Consider the following 24116-nt stretch of genomic DNA (forward strand, 5'->3'; position numbering starts at 1 on the left):
ACCGCAGATGCGAGGGCCGAGCCCCTTGCACAAATTTCGTGCATCAGGCCTCTAGTATTTCTATAACAATATACCTTTCTACGTACATAATTATCTGTTTCTTTCTATATTTCTACCTCTATCATCCATTTATTAATTCCTCATCTGTTGTATTTTCTATTGATGCATATCAAAGTACTTCAAACATAATAGCTTAAAACAACGATTTATCTCAGTTTCTGGGATGAAGAATTCCGAAGTGTCTTGGCTGGGTGGTTTGGGTTTTACATGTGCTTTTAGGCAGGATTTCACCTGGATAATTCACTTCCAAGACCACTGACTCACATGGCTGGTGGCAGGAAAGCTCAGTTCCTGGACCCAGGAGTCCTTCTGTAGGCTGCTTATGTGCCCTGATGACATGGCAGCTAAATTCCCCTACAGGGAGGAATCCAAGGGAGAAAGTGAGGAGGAAGTCTCCATACCTTTTATCAGCTGGTCTAGCACACTGTCATTCTAGCTCTATTCTATTTGCCAGCAAGTACACTTCTAAAAGAAAGATAATTAGGTGCCAGCACTTGAAAGGAGGACAATCACAGAGTTAACGGGCTTATTTTAAAACCACCTCAACTACCATCTATCTACACCCATCTCATTTTCTTCATTCTACCTATGGAACCTACTTTCCTTCCTTTATTCCTACATTGTCTTTGTTCCTCTCTCAAACCCTTAGGAAGATAAATAGAAAGAATACAATATACTAGTAAATATCATTTTCATAGGAAAAATGCCCGAGAACTAATGATATTAAAAATGATTAGCTTTGATACTTGCAACAAGTTTACAGAGGCAACTTTTGGTAATTTGGGCCCAAGGAAACAGCTACCCTGATCCATAGTATCTGCATGTTTCATCCCAATCATCTGAATAAAGAGATGGCATATCTGACCACTGGAGCTTTCTGTCCTTTACATGTGTCTCTGGGTGATAAAGCAACTTCTCATGTGCATCGAAGAGGGAAAAATTCATGCTTATGCCAACAGAAAAAGACACATTCATATTTTCAAATATAAACATGCTCTACATTACATATAACATTCGTATGCAATTACTCTGATGTAAATGTACAGGGCTGTAAAGCTGCAGAAGTTCATGGAAGCACAAGGAAAATAGTCATTAATTATCTCGGCCATGGAAGGGGCGACACAGAGAAGGGTTAACAGGGTGGATAATATTTGATTGCTGAATGAAGAATGAGACGGGGGGGGAGGGGGGGAGAGCTATCAGCAGTGGTTTGGAGGATGCATGTGCATGGTGGTGATAAATGGTATGGCTGGCACATAGAAAAGTGGAGAAACACAGGTAAGGAGTGGTCCATAATGTTTTTCAATACTCTCCATCTCCAGTCACTGTCCTTGCAGGCTGTATCTCTTTGGATACCAGTTATTCTGAACTTATTTGAAATGGTGTGTTGAAGAACTTTTACTTCTTCTGGCTCTGTTGTCACTGAAGAGGCACATTACTTGTGATGGATTCAAATCAAAAAGGAGTTGGAGATACAATTACTCAATGAAGTTAAGAGATACTTATAATGAAGTATTCCAATAAATTGGGTCTTCATTTTGTTGTTGTTGTTTATACAATTGTGGGATTTAATATGGAGGGTATATGTAAATTCAATTCCAAACACAATATTTAAATGGTACTTTTTCCCCCGAGAACTTCAATAGTTCATATCAAAATTTCATCTACTTCTAAGAATAAAAAGCAGCAAGGTGCTTGAGAGTTTGCAGTGGGTGTTGAAATCCCCATAGATTTTGTATTCGCCTGACTTCAACTTGTCAAATCTAAAGTAAACATTTTCAATCACTATGGTTTTTGGTGTTCCTATTCCATCTACTAAGTTTTACATTTATTTTTCTTGCTAAGGAAAAATAAAAATTTTCCTTTTATATTGAAGGGAATTTATTCTTTTGACTGGTTAGCCTAGACAGAAAATAGGATATTCTGTATCTGCCTAGGATGTTCCATCTACTTTAATTTGGTCTCACCTTAGTACAGGTAATCAGAAAAAAACACTTTCTTATCTAGGTCAATGGTTATTAACTCCAATTGTACATTAGATTATCTCATAAATTTTAAAATATATGAATTTATGTAGGAGGGTAGTAAAGGAGAAAGGGGGTCAAATGTATGGTGATGGAGGAAGGAGATTTGACTTTGGGTTATGGGCACACAATGCAATATATAGATCATGTGTCATAGCATTATACACATAAAGCCTATACAATTTTATTAACCAATGTCACTCCAATAAATCTGATAAAAAAGAAAAATAATAATCTGGGGACCTAGACATTAAAAAGCATTCCCCAGGTCATGTATATGTGCATCTGGGAATTAGCACCATGGCCTCTATGCTGTTTGGTTTATGTGTAAGACAGGCTCTAATTACTTTCCTTGAATAGGATCTATCCCTTATTCTCTACTAGAGGCCCGGTGCATGAAATTTGTACATGGGGGTGTGTGTCCCTCAGCCCAGCCTGCACCCTCTTCAATCTGGGACCCTTTAAGGGATGTCCGACTGCTCGTTTAGGCCCGAACCCGTTAGGATCAGGCCTAAACGGGCAGTCGGGCATCACTCTCACAATCCAGGACTATTGGCTCCCAACTGCTCGCCTGCCTGTCTTCATGATTGCCCCTAACCGTTTCTGCCTGCCAGCCTGATCACCCCCTAACCACTCCCCTGCCAGCCTGATTGATGCCTAACTGCTCTCCTGCCAGCCCAATTGCCCCTAACTGCCCTCCCCTACAGGCCTGGTCACCCCTAACTGCCCTCCTCTGCTGGGCTGGTCACCCCAAACTGCCCTACCCTGCAGGCTTGATCGCCCCCAATTGCCCTCCCTTGCAGGCCTGATCCCTCCCAACTGCCCTCCCCTGCTGGCCTGATCGCCCACAAGTGCCCTCTTTTGCAGGCCTGGTCACTTCCAACTGTCCTAACCTGTCCATCTTGTGGTGGCCATCTTGTGTCCAGATGGGGGCAGCCATCTTTGACCACATGGGGTAGCTATCTTGTGTGTTGGAGTGATAGTCAATTTGCATATTATTCTTTTATTAGATAGGATAGAGGCCTGGTGCACGGGTGAAGGCCGGCTGGTTTGCCCTGAAGGGTGTCCCAGATCAGGGTGGGAGTTCCCTTGGGGTGTGGGGCAGCCTGGGTGAGGGGCCTGTGGTGGTTTGCAGGCCAGCCACACCCACCGGCGACCCAAGCGGAGGCCTTGGTATCTGGGATTTATTTATCTTCTATAATTAAAACTTTGTAGCCTTGAGCGGAGGCCAGGGCCGGTCAGGGCGGGCAGCAAGCTTGGCTTCCTCCATCTCTGGGGGTAACCCAAGACTCCTGCTTGCTCCAGCTCCATGGCCACTGCCATATTTGTTGGGTTAATTTGCTTACTCTCTCCTGATTGGCTGGTGGGAGTGCCTTGTGGGCGTAGTGGAGGTATGGTAAATTTGCATGTTTCTCTTTTATCACATAGGATTCTTTCTGTCACAATTCTCCCCGACACATGTGTGCTTTATGACCTGTTTTAGTCACCAAGCTATGATGTTACAATCCATTCCATTTATATTCCTGTCTTCTAATCAGTGTCTGAGTGCTGGCAGTTGGCCTAGACTTCTTTTAAAAAAATAGTCTCAGGTATTTCTTAAGTGAGGTTGTCACCAATGTCAGGACCAGATATCAGGATCAAAGCCAAAGCTAGCCAACTATAATATGGAGAACAGCTTTGAAGGCTTACTTTTCAACACATCTTAACAGTAAAATAAATTCTCATTAACTGGTTAGCCCAAGCGTGTTTATAGTTCTTAAAGCCAGAAAAGGGGTAATACAACACCAAACACATTTCAACTAGTAATGATTGAAGCTCTGCTAAACTTTATGAGCTATGACATTTTTTGTACAAAGAATTTTATGATTTTTTTCAAGTTGTAGCTTATTTTTTCAGATGGCCTAGAATATTTTTTAAATGTATTTTTATTGATTACAGAGAGGAAGAGAGAGGGAGAAAGATAGAAACATCAATGATGAGAGAGAATCATTGATCAGCTGCCTCCTGCACACTGGGGATCGAGCCCACAACTATATCACTGTAAATTATATATTCCTATAGTTTTAAGACTTTAGCTCTTTATTAATAGAAATATTGAACCTTTTAGGACACTGAGTTTCATGCAAACATTAGCTTATTTCTTTGATTTTTAAAACGCTGGAAGGATCTGCCCAATTGGTTTCTATAATTCTTTTAAGATTCCAGCTTTATCTCTCAATTACCTCTATGTAAGAAAATTCACTAGTAATTTACATATTTATGATACCTTAGCTGATAGTTTATTTGGTTTTACTCCTTCAAATCAGAGGTCTAAAATACACAGGGAACAATGCCATTTCTCTACCTCTTTTCTTCAATAATTTTTTCCTGCTATTCTCATATTGGCAAAGCTTCATTCAGTTTCTATGCACCCCTTCCCTTTGTTGGTCATTTCAAAAGCTCATATGTGTTACTTGCCATAGAGTCAGCTACAATTCCTGGCAACGATATAAATGAGTGACGTCCACAATGTCCTGCTCTTAACAGTCCAGCGCAGCTCCTGTAGCTCATGCTTCTGGCTTTTTTAAAGGAATCAATTCATCTCATATTTGGTCTTCTTTTCCTGCTGCCTTCTATATCCCCCAGCATTATCATCTTTGCATAAACTCCTATCTTCTCAAAATGTGTCCAAAATAGGCAACTTCACTTTTCTTTTAATATATTTTTATTGATTACAGAGAAGAAGGGAGAGGGAGAGCGATAGAAACATCAGTGATGAGAGAGAATCATTGATTGGCTGCCTCCTGCACACCCCACACTGGGGATCGAGCCCGCAACCTGGGCATGTGCCCTAACCTGGAATCGAACCATGAACTCCTGGTTCATAGGTCGATGCTCAACCCTAAGCCATGCTGGCCTGGCTAGGGCAGCTTCAGTTTTGCCTCTGATGATGCTTCAGTCTTAATTTGTTCTAGGACCAACTTGTTTCTTTTTCTGACAGTCCATGATATCCAGGGAGCTCTCCTCCAGCACATTTCAAATGAATCTTTTTTTTTTTTTTCTATCAGCCTTCTTCACTGTCCAACTTTTGCATCCACACGTAGTAATTGGCTATGTGAGGGTGTGATGATCTTAGCCTTGGTCTCTAACACCACATCTTTGCTCTTGGTGGTTTTTCCTAATTCGTCCATTTTTGTCCTCCCGAGTCTCAGCCTCCTCTTGGTTTCTTGCTGGCAGTCTCCATTTGAATTGATGACAGAACCAAGGTAAAAACACTTTTAAGCAACTTTGAGTTCTTCATCAAAAGCTTTAACCAGCAATCATTTGTAGATATTCCTACCACCTAATATAGTTCCAGGGATTTAATGGGTGCTCACTGTTTGTAATGAAATGGTTGACTACATAAACAAGTTAATTTTTATAGTCTTTTTAAAAAATCCATTATTCAAATAATTTCTGGATCTTTATTCAATGAGATCTGCCTTCAAGCTCTCAACCTAGATTTCTAGGTAGAGCTTATTTGTACCATTAGCAGTGTTTTATTTTCCTCCTTGTACCATCAAGTAATGAAGATAGTTTTTTTCTAACTCTCTGGATTTGGACCAACATACTTGAAGCAGACATTGATCAACAGAATGCTAAGAAGGATGCAAATTTTTGTACCAAATCATCATTTATACTAAAACAAGAAATTTAATCAGAGCCTCTATTTCAGTTCCTTGAATTACCTGAAATAAACCCTTTACAAACCTGGCAAGTGCTCCACATGAATGGAGTTGGCAAGATTTTCCAAACAGCCTGTCATTAGAGCCCTCTCCACCATCTGCCCTACTGCAGTGGGGTAAAGACTTGGACTGGATAAATCTGGGTTACAGCTTGAACTTCATCACACACCCTCGGGGAATTTAATTAGCATATATGTGTTTTAATTCCATAATTTATTAACTATGGAAATTAACAGCCATATGCTTAACACTTCGTAGGAGAACTTAGAAGTTTAAGTAAATAGGATTGGCCTATATAAACTGTGAAGAAACAATGTAGTATTTTTATCATCATTTAGAATGGTGTAGGTTCCTGGTAAGGTCTTTTCTTACAGACAAGACATCAGGAACCTATAAGTGTTTTAAGGTCAGTAGAAATAATTTCCAAAAATAATACATTACAAAAAGCCTTTTGTTATTGTTGTCATTGTGATGTTTTTGTTGTTGTTATTGTTTTGTTTTTTTCTGACACTTGAAATCAGGTGACATTTTATTTTTACGAAGTACTTCCAGGTCCTTTCTATAGGTTGTTTTAATTAAATCACTAAAACATACTCATGGAAATGATCGGGTTCTAGCAATGTTAACTGCATAATGATGCTGTTATTTACAATAACAACAATTGTGATATTTATGTTACTCATTTGTGCCAAAACCTGTTCTAAAGGATTTATTAATATTGACTCATCTTCATAAACTTGTGAAATATATGCATAATTATCCCAGTTTTTTTTCAGATGAGAATTGATACCAAAAAGATAGATAGCTTGCCCAAATTTTACTGGACACAATTCATCATAAATGAGAGGAGGATTCCCCAATGCCTCACAGGATTGATGTAGCAAAAATATAAGATGGTAGATATAAGAATTTAAAATTATAAATTATTATAAACTGCACAATTTTGCAGAAGAATAATTGTCATTCAAATCAGAAGAGATTTCCCCTCAGACAATTTAGATAATCAGTGATGGAACTAGAACCAGTATCAAGGTTAGATATATGTTCAACCACATCCACTGGACTTTCAAGTAAAGAAATAGGAAAAATAAAGTAACTTTCCATTGGCTGGACATGTAATATTGTAGCACAAAAACAAACAAACAAAAAACAAAAAAGCAAAACAATTTTCTTTTGAGAAGAAATTCAGGGAGAATTATAGGGTTTTGCTTTAGAAAATATTTTGGCAAATCAATCTGATACATTTTTTTCATACTAACATTATTTTAATAGTTAAAACCTCTGAAACTTTTGGGAGAAAACATTTGTACTTTTGCACATTTACATTTGTATGCTACCACCAATCGGAATAGTTTTTAGCAAGCTAAAAAAATCTTGACAGAGTACCATTTAAAACAGTTTTTAAAAAATATATTTTTTATTGATTTCAGAGAGGAAAGGAGAGGGAGAAAGAAACATCAGTGATGAGAGTGAATCACTGATCAGCTGCCTCCTGCACGCCCCACACTGGGGACTGAGCCCGCAACCCAGGCCTGTGCCCCTGACCGAATCAAACCCAGGATCCTCAGTCCACAGGCCGACGCTCTATCCACTGAGCCAAACCGGGTAGGGCAAAAACAGTTTTAATATTAATCATGCTTGTAACACTTATTTAGTGAAGGCATTTTGCAACATTGAAAATATTTATTTAGCTCTAATACAACTTCTTTTAGAAGAAACAAAAGGCGGATGATGGTACCATTGTGTAGATGATGGTCTTGTTTGTTTTGTGTGTGTGTGTGTGTGTGTGTGTGTATGTGTGTGTGTGTACACGTGTGCGCATGTGTGTGTGCAGGAGAGAGACTGAAAATGAGAGAGAGAAAAAATTAGCTAAAGATTTTCTTGGGGAAACTGCTGTTTGGAAGAAAAAATGTGAGCCTGCCTATTACCCCTTTTATATAGACACTTATTTATAAAAAAATCACATATATTTTATTTCAAAATATCTCTGATTTTAATTTTTAAAATGCTACTCCATACGTGTATTTAAATAAAACTGCATATATTTTATACATTAAGATATTTTCATTTTAAGTCTACAATATTCTATGGGTATAGATTGATCAAAGAAAAAGTGTGCTCTAACAGCAAAAAAAGTTCCCCAACATTTTTGGACTCTGTATCTAAATTTTATTCCTGAATGGCAACTTGTATGACCATTAACATACCATGTAAACGTTTGATAATTAGGTGATCTTTTTCATACTTGCAGGTTCACTGGTGAAAAAATAGAAAGCTTTGCATTTTACTAATACTACCCTACCATCAAACAACTACAACGCTGAATCATTGCTCAAATTCCCAAATATTTAAAGGGAGATCATTAATTTTACAGACATTTGCTGGTTACAAAGCATAGTAACCCACATACACATTTTGTTTCCCTCTTAAAATATTCTACCCCAGATGTCTTCTTGGACTAATTTCACCTGAAGATGGCTGTAGGGGTATATACTCTCTCCCTTTTCATAGAGAAGAATTTTATTTTTTAATATGGGTCACAAATGCCTCAGGGAAAAATTCCTCACCAGCACTTTTAGCATTAAATTTACCAATATCTGAATTTACAGTTGGTATATACATGTTTAATTTAAAGAATAATCATTCTAGTGGCAAAGCTAAAGAAAATCAGGGAGCTCTATCTATCTCTCTCTTTTGTGCAATGTCAAACCCTCCCGCCCCACCCCGGGTTATTGCTCCATAAATGCTGACAACATTAGGAAATATTCTCATGCGAAGGAAATTGGGAATCTCATTTCATTTAGTCCCATTGTATCTGGAGATTACAAATGCTTCCATTATCTGTTGTAATGACCCAGCAAGGGGAGTTGCTCTGAGGAGATTATGCTGTTTGATTGAAGCCTTTATCAGTGTTATAATACAGATTGAAGGAGCTGCCACTTTGCAATCCTAAGAAATTGAAGTAAACAACTCTCTGAACTTCTAGGTGATTGTATCTGGGAAAATGGTCATCTTATTACAAGTAAGATTATTGCCCTAATGGTTGTTGCTAGAATGACTAAAGATTGAATTTTCGCATGTTTTACCCTTTTGGAAAGTGGTTTAATGTAGGCCTGAGGTACAAATGCTAACAATTAGAGGAAAAATATTGAAACATCCCATTTTTATTCAATTAAAAACAAAAAAGTACTTTAAAAATTACATTTAAAATGCAAAACTCAAATGTTCATGGTTATAAATATTTCTGATTTCATATTGATTTGCTTTCTTATTTTTATATATAATGAAATATTTGGTGTTCTCCTCTAATTATTCTACTCCATAATTAAAGGGCAATTTGCAGAATGTCCAATGCACAGTTTCAGAATACTGTTTAGCTAAGTAAATATTAAATGTAAGTATTGTATGGACAACTAAATGATGTAACTAAAATTGTTTTCTCGTGTTTTGTTCTAATGATCAATTCTTTTTTAGAATGTATTTGTATTGATTTCAGAGAGGAAGGGAGACGGGGAGAGAGAGAAACATCCATGATGAGAAAATCATCGAATGGCTGCCTCCTGTGTGCCCCCTACTGGGGATTGAGCCTGCAATCCTGGCCTGTGCCTTTTACCAGAATCAAACCCAGGACCCTTCAGTAGTCCGCAGGCTGACACTCTCTTCACTGAGCCAAACCGGCTAGGACTCTAATGATGAATTCTTGTGGCAAACTTTTATAACAAATGAAGGAAACTGACATCCATTTTGATAATTTATCATGATGACGTGTTTCAGTTTTAAGGATTAAGATGCATTGCGTTAAATATTTCAAAGGAATGGGAGATCCTTCAAAGGCCTTGGTCTATTTTTTAGCATCTACAACTTAGCATTCCATAGTCTAAAACTCCCAAGCAACACTATATCTGAATATTGTTTTTAAAAAACTCCACTAAACCATGACTTTATTGTATAATTTGATGAAAAAAATTTACTATAACTCTTTTTTTTTCAATAATGTTTTTTATTCAGATAATAAAACAGCAAATTGTATTTATCTTTAATTAAAATTCCTTGAAAGACAAGTCTGAAATGAATTTGTAGAACAGTACACTTAGAACTAATTACTGCCCAGTATAACATGTGCTTGATAGGAGGAGTGGAATATATATATATATATATATATATATATATATATTATATATATAGTCAAATCTTAGAAGGAAGGCAGAGGTGGGTGGGTGGTTGGGAAAAGATCAACCAAAGAACTTACATGCAATATGCAGCATAACCCATGGACACAGACAATGGTTTGGTGAAGACCTCGGGCAGGGGGCAAGGGTAGGCTAGAAGGGGTCAATGGGACAAAAAAGGGGACATATGTAACACTTTCAACAATATTTTAAAAAAATAATAAAATAAAATAGACATTCTTAATCTGGGAAAGAAATCCTGTATTTAACCATATGCTTGGGGCTGTAAGGTAAATTAAGACCATGTAAATGAAAACTTTATCATTGGTTAGAAAGTTGAAGTTCTTATTATAGAAATTAAAAATTCTACCTCTGAGTTTAAATGTTAGAAATATAAAACAGTAGTCACAATGTCCATAATGATACCATATCTGCTATGCAATATTTAAATGTGCCAATAATTTTATGTGCCACCTACTTATGGTCATAGCTATTACAGAAGGAAGTTAAGTAGAAGTTTTCTTCAGAAGTTGTAATGATATAAAAACCTTAAAAATTCTGAATCACAGTGACAATATGATCTGATCCCTAGGGGCTCTCTGCAGGATTAAATACTCCACTAAATGGAACGCCTGACTAATGAAAGGATTACAGAATTAGGTAGTCATGCCCATTACAGCTGCATTATTTCTGTTCATTCTCCTGAAAATACCAACCATGTGTCTCCAGAAATAGGCTTAAATATCAATCAGTAATTAATGACTTGAAAAGCAGAGAAACCAGAAATAGAAACATAAATAATGAGCAGAGTTCTAAGTTTCACAGGTTTGGCCTTATAGGGGAAAATAATAGAAAGTCAGAAACACTGAAAATGGACAAATCTGGTGAAGAAATTGTGCTAAACCAAGACTGTATACTTAACTCTAATTTTTCAACTCTGTGAAACTGTCTAGGTTAAAGATTCTGTTTTCTTAATGAAACCACATATAACAGAAACACATGAAGACATCAAATTGTATATGTAATATATACACACACAAATACACAGCGAGATCTTTGTAGATATTGCTTGAACCTGAGAGTCTCAAATTATTATACAGTATATGTTTATTTGGGACACAATATGACCTCCAGAGTTTTATAAATACTACATTGCCATATACTTAAATCCAAAGTTCCCAAGTTTAATAGATTTACTTTGAAAATGCCTACAAAAGTAGAAAGCGATAATTTTTCAATAGTTTATATCTCAAGAATTATGTCATGAGCACTGTACTCATTTTTTAAGTTATAAATTATCCAGTTTTATACATAAAGGTAAAACTACTAAGTATAAATATAAAGATATATTATTTTGCATGTAGTAGTCTCTCATCAAAATCTACACTTTTACTTGTTAAAGACTAAAATTGTTAAAGACTACATATTCTTTAGATATTAAAACTTCCCACAAAATATTTTTTAAGAAGGACCACTGTTGAAAACATACAGAATCCTTTTCATTTTGTATTTATCGGGTTTAGTAACGACCTATGTTGCATATCTATTATCTAGCTAAACTTTCATTTATTAGATCTTACATAGCTACGGATTTTATTCAGATCCTATCTCGTGGGAAAGAGAACCTACGAAGTTGCCTAATAAGCATCTTCATGTTTATGAAATACTAAATATCATAAAGGAGAAGTGAGTTGAATTCTTTCCATTTTACTTAAAAATAGATATGGGAAGGCCATTGTGTAACAAAAGTCTATTTGTTATTTATTTTTAATAGAGGACAATTCTTTTAAAAGCAAGTAGTCTTTTATGTTGTTTTATTAGCATGATTTTGAATAAATACAATATTGTAGAGCCCTAACAGCCAAAAACAGGATACAAAATCCCTTTCATATTTACAAGAAAACACTAATAGCTGAAAAAACCAAAACCAAAACATTAACCATCCAAACCTTCAAATAAGAGGACATACTTAATTTGTTTATTAACTCATATTTATAGATAACTGTGAATTATTCACCATAAAAAATGAAACATTATACAGTTTATGCACTCTAAATTTAATGATTTACTAGAGAATATGTATCTCCTCCTAAAATATCCCCCCAAAATAACTAGATGATATTTGACTATGACCAATGCCAACAGAGATAATATCTTATGCAGTTTCAAAAACAAAGGTGACATTTTTTGATAATATACATGGTCAGACAAAAGTAGGTTTACAGTTGTTTGTATGGAAAATAATACAATCATCTATCTATATATAAGCCTAATATGCAAATTGTCCCCTCGGGAGTTCGACCGGGAGACCAGGAATTCGATCGCTCCCTATGACATGCGCTGACCACCAGGGGGTGGTGTGGAACAAAGGAAGACCCCAGCTGGCATCCAGCTGGAAAATGAAGGCCCTGGTCAGCAGTCAGAAGGCCCTGATTGGCCCTGATTGCTGGCCAGGCCTAGTGACCCTACCCATGCATGAATTTCATGCACCAGGCCTCTAGTTAATAAATAATACAAGGTTAAACTCTGTGTTTTGCATACTCACACTATAAACCTACTTTTTCCCCCACCTGTACATATAACTGTGTACATAAATATACATACATATATACATATATATATCCTATATAATAAAGAGGTAATATACAAATTGACCCTCATGCCCTTATACAAGATGGCCGCCCCCATGTGGTCAAAGATGGCCATCACAAGATGGCTGGCAGAGAAGGGTAGTTGTGCACAATCAGGCCAGCAGGGGAGGGCAGTTGGTGGTGACTAAGCCAGCAGGGAAGGGCAGTTAGGGCCAAACAGGTCAGCAGGGAAGGGCAGTTGTGGGTGACCAGGCTGGCAGGGAAGGGCAGTTGGGGGTGACTGGGCCTGCAGGGGAGGGAGGGCAGTTGTGGGTGACCAGGCCAGCAGAGGAGGACAGTTGGGGGCAACCAGGCCAGAAGGGGAGGGCAGTTAGGGGTGACTGGGCCAGCAGGGGAGGACAGTTGGGGGTTATTGGGCCAGCAGGGGAGGGTAGTTGGGGGCAATTGGGACGGCAGGGGAGCAGTTAGGCATCAATCAGGCTGGCAGGGGAGTGGTTAGGGGGTGATCAGGCTGGCAGGCAGAAGTGGTTAGAGGCAATCAGGCAGGCAGGCAGGCGAGCTGTTGGGAGCCAGCAGTGCCAGATTGTGAGAGGGATGTCCAACTGCCGGTTTAGGCCCAATCCTAAACTGGCAGTTGGACATCCCCTGAGGGGTCCCAGATTGGAGAGAGTGCAGGCTGGGCTGAGGGACACCCCGCCTCAGTTCACGAATTTCGTGCACTGGGCCTCTAATACAATACACACACACACACACACACACACACACACACACGCACACACACATAATCAGGGAAGTTTCATGGAGAGCAGAATTTTAGCAGAGAGCAACGTAATGACAGACACTGAATGAAGGCCAAGAGAAAGTAAAGCTAGAGTATTTATGTTCATGGTCATTTCACATGTTAAGAACGGTGACAGATGTTTGACTTCATTTAAGCATTCATCGACTCAGTAAGTGCAGATTGTGTGCCTATGATATGTCAGACAAAGAAATTACTTACAAAGCTTAATAATAAGTATATATTACTATAACTTAATAAACACAATACAAAAACAATAGAGACTACTTGCAAACATATAACAAGGGAACTCATCTAGTCTAGTAAAGGCAGAGAGAGGTGGATGACAGGTGGTGTTAAGTGGAATTGGACTAAGATCCGAATGTAGAGTAGGAATTAGCCAAGCAAACAGTAGGGTAAATAGAAAATAACTAAGCAAACAGATGGAAATGTAAATTTTCTGCTGACTGTGAACAGCTGGATCTATAGTCAGTCATACATCTATACTTTTTTAATTAGGTGAGTTAATTAATTCCATTCATTATATGAATCAGTTTTATTTGAATTTTCTGTTACATTCAATACAAAGGGTCCTACTTGATTTGGAAGTGTATTGATCACTTGCACTCATCATTTTTAGTTTATGATATTATATATCTCTGGAGAGTTTCATGATTAATGAATTTAATTTAATAGAATTTTTATAAATCAAAAAGTGGATTAGGTCCATCTACTGATGTATTTTTTCAGTGCTGATCAATTTAATTTACAGCTAAATATATAAAAGCCTAAGCGACCGTTCAACCGTTTGACCATCCGACCGGTAGCTATGACACACACAGACCACCAGGGAGCAGACGCTCAATGCACAAGCATGGAAATATGGAACAGACTGATGAATCTCAGAGGGAAGGGGGGCGGGAGGAGGGTGGGAAGAGATTAACCAAAGATCTTCTATGCATACTAGAGGCCCAGTGCGTGGATTCATGTACCGGTGGGGTCCCTCAGCCTGGCCTGTGGGGATCAGCTCTCCGACATCCCCCGAGGGATGCTGCATTGTGAGAGGGCACAGGCCAGGCTGAGGAACCCCACCGGTGCATGAATCTGTGCACTGGGCCTCTAGTATAAAATAATAAATAACTTTGATATTATTCAATCAGAGAATAAATAAACCATGTATTGAATTTCTTTGTAAAATTCTTGAAATGATTTTAACCCAAGTACTTTATACTTGCCAAAAGCTAAAATGTAAAATATGAAATCATTTATATTTCATTAAATTCTAATGAAAATTTAAATTGGTAAAAAACACACAAAATGAAGCTATGTTTATCTCAGTTACCAAAAGCATGTCAATATTTCATGTTAGACCTTCTTTTTTCCCCTATATACCTGCCATAAGATTCTCTAAGACTAAAGTTATTTGAATAATTAAATTTGATGCCTGTCTTATTTTGACATGCCAAATGAATATGTGAAAAATTACTTAAAAACTCTTTTGCTACAATTTTTCACTTTTAAAATTGGAAAATAATACAGAGGATATAATGTCATTATTCACGTAGACAATATAATAGCAAAATATGAAACCAAAATGTCATTAGCTGCAGTTTACTTATTACTAAATATCTATTTTGAATTTGAAAATAATCTTTCGAGCAATTTATTCATCATACATTTAAATTATCAGCACAATAACAGCAACAATGACCTGTTGGTCAGGCATTTCCTGTAAGACAATGACCATATAAATCACAGGTCCTCAACTCCGCTTAAAAACTCCTACTGCTCCAGGCACTCATTAACTCTTAGGGAACACTTGGGCTAACAGATCATTAATGCTGGGAAAAAGTGCCCATATGGTTCACACCATGGATTATGTGCAAATGAGAAATGTCATCACTGAATAAAGTTATTATAAAATTGCAGATCAGCATCTTATTTTCACAGAGTATTTTAACTGAAAACTCCTTGGGAATAAATCAATACTTCAAGCACTCTCTGGGAAGAAGAGTTCAAATTCCAGTTCAAATTTTGTTCATATGCATATGAGCATTTAGAAGATGGCAGTTTGTATTAGATATCTTTTCCTACAGGGAGTCTTCCCTGATCCTGCCTCCGAACTAAGTTATAGATACTTCCATTACATGTTCACATTGTGTCTTGTGTTTTTGCTGTTGTTGCACATATTTGTTCATTTTCTTCTTCTTTTTTTTTTCCTGGTAGATTGTAAGTAAGGTTCTTTTACTGGTACATAGTATATTGTTAATAAATAAACAGATAAATTACTGCTGGATTTTCCCATATACATTTTAATCAAGTGGTCACTTAATTTTTTCAATATCAGTAAGTTTGTTTTAGATTAATATTAGTAAAATCATTATGAGTATTTTAAAGAACTATTTCTCAGTAACCCCTTTCTTTACTAGTGGTGTACCGTATGTATGTCAACAAAACATTCATAATTAGCATCAAAGAAATTATGCCTTATAGACTATATTTCTAAATTATCTAAACTCCATCCACTCGAAGAGAAGCAAACTGCCCTTCTATTACCAAACATATAACTGACATTGGGTGGCAACTCAAGCAGTGTTCCAACACAATTGCACAATTTGTGCACAAAAATCATTACTTCTCTCTCTAATAAGAGATATAAAAGTATTTAGTTCAGAGAATTTATAATTAGTCTAAAATTAATCTTATAAATTAATACATTTCTTGTTCTTCAGTAGTTAACCTCAGGGTTTGTTTTTTTCTGTCAATATGAATGAATCTGTATACATTTTCTTTTCAGGATTTGTCTTAAATGTACATGCTATAATTTCAATGAAAAAATTTTCAAATATGCATGACTGGCTTGTATTTAAGTAATGTCATTTTCACCTGGATGACAGGAATCTAGGATCCTCAACCATCTGAAAGTGACTATGAATCTCCTTATGAATCAAATGTCACACTAAAGTTTACTCTCTAGTGCAAGGTAAGTGGGAAAAAATGTTTAAAGTTGTATTTTAAATTACACTTGTAATAAGGATGAGGTGGATATGCAGAGCATTTCCTGAGTTAGAAGTAAAAAACAAAACAAACAAACAAAACCAGAGACCACTAAGGGAAACAGACTCAATAACAAGAACATAATTTTATTAAAATGAACAAAGTTGGTTTCCATAGTCACACAACAAAGTCAGTATTGTGCTCAGTGCAAACTGCTTATGTAGGCATAAAACATACACATAAATTTAAAATATATATGAAAACTGGTAGTTAAATACACCCACAAATAAGGTTAGATACCTAAAGAGACAGATATCAGGTTTTTTTTAAAAAAAAACCTTACGTTCTCAACAGATGGAAAAGTGACACATTAAGGGAAGATATTTTGGGTTGGAAACAGTATAAACCACATAGTAGCTTTAGATAGTATCTTCTCATGATTGTTATTCAACTCAAGCAAAATAATTCTACATGAGATTTACTTCGGTGGGTACATGTTTTCAAAAACAAGATATGTTAAGAATATTCTCTTAAATTTTGCCATTTAATCATTTCTAACAATGATCAAACCAGAAAAACCACCTATGAAACATAGATTTACTAAATCAATATTCCACAGTGATATGCATTTATGTTATAGTATAAAATTATAGTTAAAAATAAACCAACTCTTCTGACACTTATATTTAACTAGGGGCCCAGTGCACGAATCCGTGTACCTTGAAAGGAACTGTGGGGTGCAAGGTTGCTGTAGGCACAGAGGCGGGTCTTGGCCCATCCTCCGCACCCCCGCCCGGCCCCTCCTGCTGTGGCCCCTGGTCCCCTGTCTGCCTGCAGCCCAGCTCCCACCGCCGCTGCTCCCATGCTCTGACAGCGCTGGCCCTGCTTGCACCCTCTGCTGGGGCCAGCCCCAATCACTCTGCACTGTCAGCAGGTCTGAGCGGTGGCTGCTGCCCCGATCACCCCTCAGGAACAGGGGGAGGTGGAGAAGCCCTCAGGGGTGATCAGGGCAGCAGCCACCGCTCAGACCTGCTGACAGTGCAGAGCGATTGGGGCTGGCCCCAGCAGTGGGTGCAAGTAGGGCCTGCTGATGGCGCCAAGTGATGGAGACCAGCACCGGGCACTGGCAGCGGGTGTAAGCGGCGGCTCTGGCACTGGCTGCAGGTGCAAGCAGGACCGGTGCTGGCAGCGGGTGCAAGAGGGGCCAGCACAGGCAGCAGGTGCGACCACCAGGTGGGACCACAGCACGCGATAGCAAAGAATTTTCAGTAACCACCAAAGGCTCGCCCCGATGACAGCGACTGGTGCCCGGCCTTGGTCTGGCACCCCTGCTCACTTGCTCCACCATCCCACTAAGGCCAACGCCAACCATGTTCCGCAAACACCCCCTGGTGGTCAGCACACATCATAGCAACCGGTTGTTCAGTTGTTTCACTGTTCAGTCTATTTGCATATTAGCCTTTTATTATATAGCATTATTTATTGTATAGGATGTTATAATCTGTTACTTTTCTGAAAGTGCATCTCATACTATTTTCCCAGGGGGTATAACGATAATTATACATATGTTCCTGTAAGAATTTTTATCACTACTTTGCCCATTAACTTATAAAAGGGAGAACTGTCATATAAATCCTACAGTAGTTCAATTTATTAGGCAATCCTTTGGATGTCCCATACACATCGCTATTTTATAAAAGGTTCTGTTGAATATACTGTCCCTTCATTTACAAAATCAAAGTTAGGCAAACAGGCACTTTTGACATTGGACTTTTAAATTTTTCTTAGTGAAAATCAACACATCACTTCCATGTTTTTTCTTTTATTCTTAAATATATTGGGGCAACACTGGTTAATGAGATTATATAGGTTTCAAGTGTACATTCTATGATACATGATTTGTATACTACATTGTGTGACCAAAGTAAAAAAAAAAATTGTCACCACTTCTGTGTTTTTAGCAATGATTAATTTCCAGTTGCTAGCTTTGCCATCATTCTTAATTACATGGAAATGTTGTGAGAATGTCAACATTTTTGTATCCATTACACATTGGAGTAACGACGTCATAAACATTTTACTCCCTAGCTGTTTTGGCTCAGTGGATAGAGCGTCGGCCTGCAGACAGAAGGGTCCCAGGTTCGATTCCTGTAAAGGGCATGTACCTCCGTTGCAAGCTTCTTCCAGCCCTGACTCAGGTTGGGGCTCATGCAGGAGGCAACCAATAGGTGTGTGTCTCTTACACTGACATTTCTGTCTGTCGTTACCTCTCTCGAAAAGCAAATGGAAAAATACCCTTGGGGGAGGGTTAAAAAAATCATTTCATAATTAAACAAATTATATGTGACATCTCTCTCACTTCCCTGCTGTAATGAAATATTCTACTCACCTACAACAATGGACTTCAAGTGGAAAAGCATATACCCTGTCCATGGTCTTGAACTTTATAGGTATTATCAGAAGTGTTCCTGAACCAACAACTAAGTGTATCATGTGCAATATTACTTATGTTCTTACATTATAAACCCGCAAACAAAGCTTTTATTAAAGGGATTATTTCCAATTTTCTGGTTCTAATATTACCTGGGAATATTTTGGAGAATAACATGAATAAATTTTGACAAAATTCTTAAAGATAGATTATGGCTAGACATTTTGCCAGCAACAGAACTTTTGCAAAGATGAATAAGGCGGATTTGGTATTTTTCATTATGATGAGGTGAGAGTGGGAAAGAAAGGGGTAAAGGGGAAAGAAGAAATATCACAGAATGATATGTGTACCTTTAGGATCAAAGCATATTGTGATTAGAAGGTGGTGCTTCAATATCTTTAAGCCTTAGGCTTGGATTTCATGGTCCAATAGAATCACATAATGGAAACAAAATACAATCATTTGGGGACACATGAGGTTGTCAATTTTTATGTTTTGAAGCAAGGATATTAAAATTAAGCAAATCTAAAATGACTTTTTACCATCCAGAATGTACAAATAAATAAATAAATAAATAACATGGTATTATTTGTAGAGCTCCTAAATAAAGCACATGTAAATATTCCTAGGTGGTAAGTGTCTAGACACAACAGCTAACACTCATGGTTTACCATTTTTAAAAAGGTGTAATTCCTGAAAAAAGATATTACATAGAGTTTCCCCATCGTACTAGTTAATTTGGTCTTGAACCAGGGTCCTAAGTTTAGGAAGCAGAACAAAATATGAACTTTATCTCCCACTGGCCAAGGTTACTTGTGAAGATCAAATTTGGACAATTGGTGTCCAAGCAAAGAGTTCTTTTAGACCAGGGTGGTGGTGATATGATTTAGAATGTTTTAAAGTTTTGGGGATAGAAGGCATAAGTACCATGGAATATTTTATTTGTAATGGAAAGCCTAAAGATATATAGTTTTTAAAATATCATTTTAAAATCTCATCAAATATATTTTTGTGAGTTAATGTGAAACAGCACAAGTCATTCTAACAAAAATAATCACTCAGTGTTTAAATTATAAGAGTGTCCTTCATAAAAAGCGATTCAATTATACTTTGCAGAGTTCCAAATGTTCACTCTGCTCTTCATTAGTTTCAAATATAAATATGTATTTTTTTAAGCAGGCTGTTCTATCTGAATAACAATCACATCAGGGCACTTTCCTTCCTGCTATTCTCAAGGTTAGGTGGGGCTTTATAGATCTTTATTTCTGGAATATGCATAGTAGACCTTGTAGCATTTTGTCCAGAAAAACTGCCTCTCCTAAAATTCTTACTGGTATACTCACACCCTGGCAGTGTTTCTCAGTGGTTAGAGAGTTGGTCCATGCACCAAAGGGTAGTGGGTTCAATTCCCAGTCAAGGGCATAAGCCTGGATTGCAGGTTAGATGCACAACCCGACTGGGGCAAGTACAAAAGGCAATCAACTTGTGTGTGTCTCTCTCATTGATGTCTCTCTCTCTCTCTCTCTCTTGCTCTCTCTCTCTCCTCCCCAGTCCCATCTCCCTTCCACTCTGTCTAAAAACATCAATGGAAAAAAATATCCTCTGGTAAGTATTAACAACAAAAAAATTCTCACACTTGCTAATCTTTTGATTTCTGTATTTAGAATTATGTTAGGGATTACTAAATACTAATCTGAATTTTATTTACTCAAAAATAAGTCTGAAGCAATTTATGTTAACATATCTTATAGACACTTTTTCCTCAGTTTCTTTTTGTGTTGCCTATTCTGAAATCCAAAGTTATTTTAAATGTTACTATGAATAAGAGTAGATAAGATCCTTATAAACTCTCTAGTGTGTTGAACTCATTAAAAATAAACACTCTAATATTGTCATTGGAAAGAAACAATATTAGAAATTCAATTCAATTTTGTTATGCTATATATTTTGTAATTTTAATTTTAGGTTAAGTTTATGGGTAAAGATTAAGAAATTAAACAGAATATGGCCTGAAAGGAAATTTAAAGAAAGTAAATGGTTTATGTCAAGTACTAGTGTTATTGTGCGCATACATATTCTGACACTTATAATAAATTATTTAACATCATTTTAATTAACTAATACATTGAGGTAGGAAGGATAACTTATGACTTTAATTAACAATGTATGCTTGAGTGAGTCTGTAAATTTTCTTACATGTGAATTTCATCACCTGCAACATAAGTAGTACATGCTAGATGATTCTAAGTACTTTCCAAATTTTTTAAATTGATTGCTTTGCTGTGCACAGAAGCCAGCCTTTCATAGATGCTATTCTAATATATGATAAAGCAGTATCTCATATTTCTATTGTAGTTGATTATGTTTTATTATTTTAACTTAAAGATAATGTGCTAAGACAGTTTGTTTTATCATCAGCTTGAATCATTTAAAAATCATTCATAGCAATTATATTATTGACAATAGCTCCATATGTAAGATCAAAATCTATTAAGTTTCCAAGAAGATTCCCAAGATAAGGGCATCTGTCCAGGTTCAGTCTTTGATTGCTGATCAAATATTAAAAATAAGTATTTTCAAATGTTGCCTCTATATAAATGCTAATCCCATTACTCTAATTTTCTCTTGGAATTAATAAAAAATCAAAATATAAAATGAGGACTGTTAAGTAAATTTTAGTTATACATTCCTCCTAAAATACACACACACACACATATATGCGTTTCTTTAAGATTACACATATTTATACAAGAAATTAATTCCTTAAGCTAATGCCTTGATAAAAGACATCAATTTGAAAATATGAGCTACAGATAGAGCAACAGTATCTGAATATTTATTTATACCCTACCTATATTATCTTTAAATATTCCATATATTCCACGTACAAGTAAGACATCTTAAGCACAAAGGAAAATACAGTCACATCGGAAGCATACGGAAGGGGTCATTCTGTGCCGATCACAGGAAATAAGACTGCTTCCCTCTTTTGGAGAAATTCATTTTTTATTCATAGACGAGTAAAATGTGAAAAGCCTTCAAGTCTTACAGGCTTTGCAGTATTTGATAACACCCATGGGGGAACATTTTGTCTCTGACTCCCGGTGAGAACTCTCAAATGGCTGCACATTTTTGTAGGTGGATTGAAAACTCGGTGTCAGTGGCTTCATAAGAAAAGCACTTACGGAGCTCACTATGGTAATAAACATCCCGGAGAGCCCTGAACCCACCACGTCCCCGGCCCTGCCATCCACTGTGCTGTGATTGCTTTCTCCTCCGTCGGACTATATTGCAAACCTCCCCGGCTGTGTTTGAAATGTGGTGATTGCAAATGCTTTTTCTGCTTTACTTTCTGTTTCTAGACTATGCTTTCTTCTTCTTGAGCATGTCACCTTATCTCTGTTTACATTGTATTTAGTTTGGCAGTATTTTGAAATATACTGGGTTCGGAATCTCATTAATATAACTATTTTCTCTTTCAATTGTATGCCTCACTCCAACTCTAGTCTGAAAGGAACTTTCAAAGCAAGGCTGTTTCCATGGTACTGACAAAATCTGCCGTATATCATATAACGTTGCATGGTGCATTAATTCAAGTTTTATGTTCTCCTATTTTTATAAATTATTTAGAGGCGCTGCATGGCTCACAGAAAAATCTAATGCTAGTACTCTCTAGGCTGGCTATTACTGATCTGAAGATATGCCTACTTGATCTGAAAGAAAAAAAGGATAACGTTTTCCTCTCCAGTTCTTCATCATGCCCTTCATCTCCCTAAAAACTGTGAGCTTTCTTGACAGATGAGAAAATAAGTATGTCTTTTCAGAAATTATGCCTAGATCGTCATGATTTTAAAAGCACAGTATTGATCATGTCTAATGGTTCTCATAGATGTGAGATGAAAAATAATCAGGACATTAGAGAGGATTCTTTAAAACTACCGAATGTTAAGGAATCTGTCTTTACAGGCTTGGGTATTTTTAAGCTTCTAGAAATTTGCTAATACATGTTCAATCTCACTTTTAGAACAAAAACCATGTAGAAAGTTGTATAAAGGTGATTGGACACATTGTGACATGTAATGAAGGCAGGCTAGTGAGTAGTATGGGAGTTAAGAGTGCACATGTCCATGTGCAAATGTGCGTTGTGTAAAATAAAATAAAAAATAGAAACAGCTTCCTAGCAAAGTTATGAAGAGAGGATGTACTATGTAAAATGTGTAATGGAAGATATCATCCCTTTAGAAGAATCTCTACTTTAGTTATGGAAAACAGTTAATTTACTCTTTGAAGAATGAGTCTGATTTAAAGAAGAACAGACAAAACTATACAACATTTACAGGGAAGATAGATTTCAGAAAGACTCTTAAATGAATTGAATATCTGATGGATAACTTAGATTTTTGGATAGCAGTGGATAGTCACTGACCCTTTGGAAATTGTGTGTTAAGATAATTGAGAGGAATATTCTGAGAATAGAGTATGGAGTTGATATGAAATGAAGGAACAGAGCAGAGACTAATGCAATAATCAAGTAGCCAGCGGAGAAGAGAAAAAAAAAGTACCTAGAGCATAAGAACAGCATGCTTCTGGGTAGTCAAAAATAATGAAATAAATTTAGAAACATGTGTGTTGATGAAATTTACAACAGAAATAAAATGTAATGGAAGAAGCAGTTTCAATGTAAGAACTTTATAAATCCGGTACATCTCATGGCCACTGTCTCAAAAATAATACGGTAATGCAACCAAATTTTGAGGTGTGATATGAACTTATTCATAAAGCATGTTAGGTGCTTTACAAATGTTATCCATTTAATCTTCATAACATCCTTGCAAGTCATTATCATTGATGAGCAAACATGGTACAGGCATAAGTGACTTGCCCAAGATTATTGGATTCCACTCCAGGTCATGTCCACAGTCCATTCCCCTTCTACCACAACATGCCACACATTGAGGAGACCACCAAGGTGTAAGATAGCAGATGTCACATTACAGAGGAACAGATGGCTGAAATATGAAAACAAAGTATTGTGGGATGCTGCAATGCAGGCTTTATATTCAGACAGCTGCACATGTGGAACCTGAGTGTGATTTAGAGGGATGAGAGTTGCTTAACATCTCTGAACCTCAATTACTTTATCAATAACTGAGAGACTAATGCTTACCTCACTGAGGTTGTTATAATTGTTGATAAAATGTATACAAAGCAGAAGCAATTATGTGCTAGATAATTTTATACACCAGGACATACTGAATATTCTGTAAAATAATGGTCTGAGAGAAGGCCATGTATATATATGTATGTATGTATGCTACATCAACAATATAACACAAATGTGTCATTTATATATCTGTTAGTA

General features: G+C 36.9%; 1 protein-coding gene across 1 annotated transcript in view; it reads right to left on the reverse strand.

Annotated features, from left to right (window-relative positions):
• The window catches only part of NCAM2 (neural cell adhesion molecule 2), a 196084-nt gene extending 178389 nt beyond the window's left edge, over positions 1-17695 (reverse strand). Inside the window, exon 1 of the mRNA XM_054712874.1 lies at positions 17660-17695. Coding sequence (XP_054568849.1) covers positions 17660-17695 — 36 coding nt within the window. The remainder of the gene's footprint in view (positions 1-17659) is intronic.
• Positions 17696-24116: the final 6421 nt, after the last annotated feature.

Source organism: Eptesicus fuscus, chromosome 3 (genome assembly GCF_027574615.1).
Source record: "Eptesicus fuscus isolate TK198812 chromosome 3, DD_ASM_mEF_20220401, whole genome shotgun sequence".
Lineage (NCBI taxonomy): Eukaryota > Metazoa > Chordata > Mammalia > Chiroptera > Vespertilionidae > Eptesicus > Eptesicus fuscus.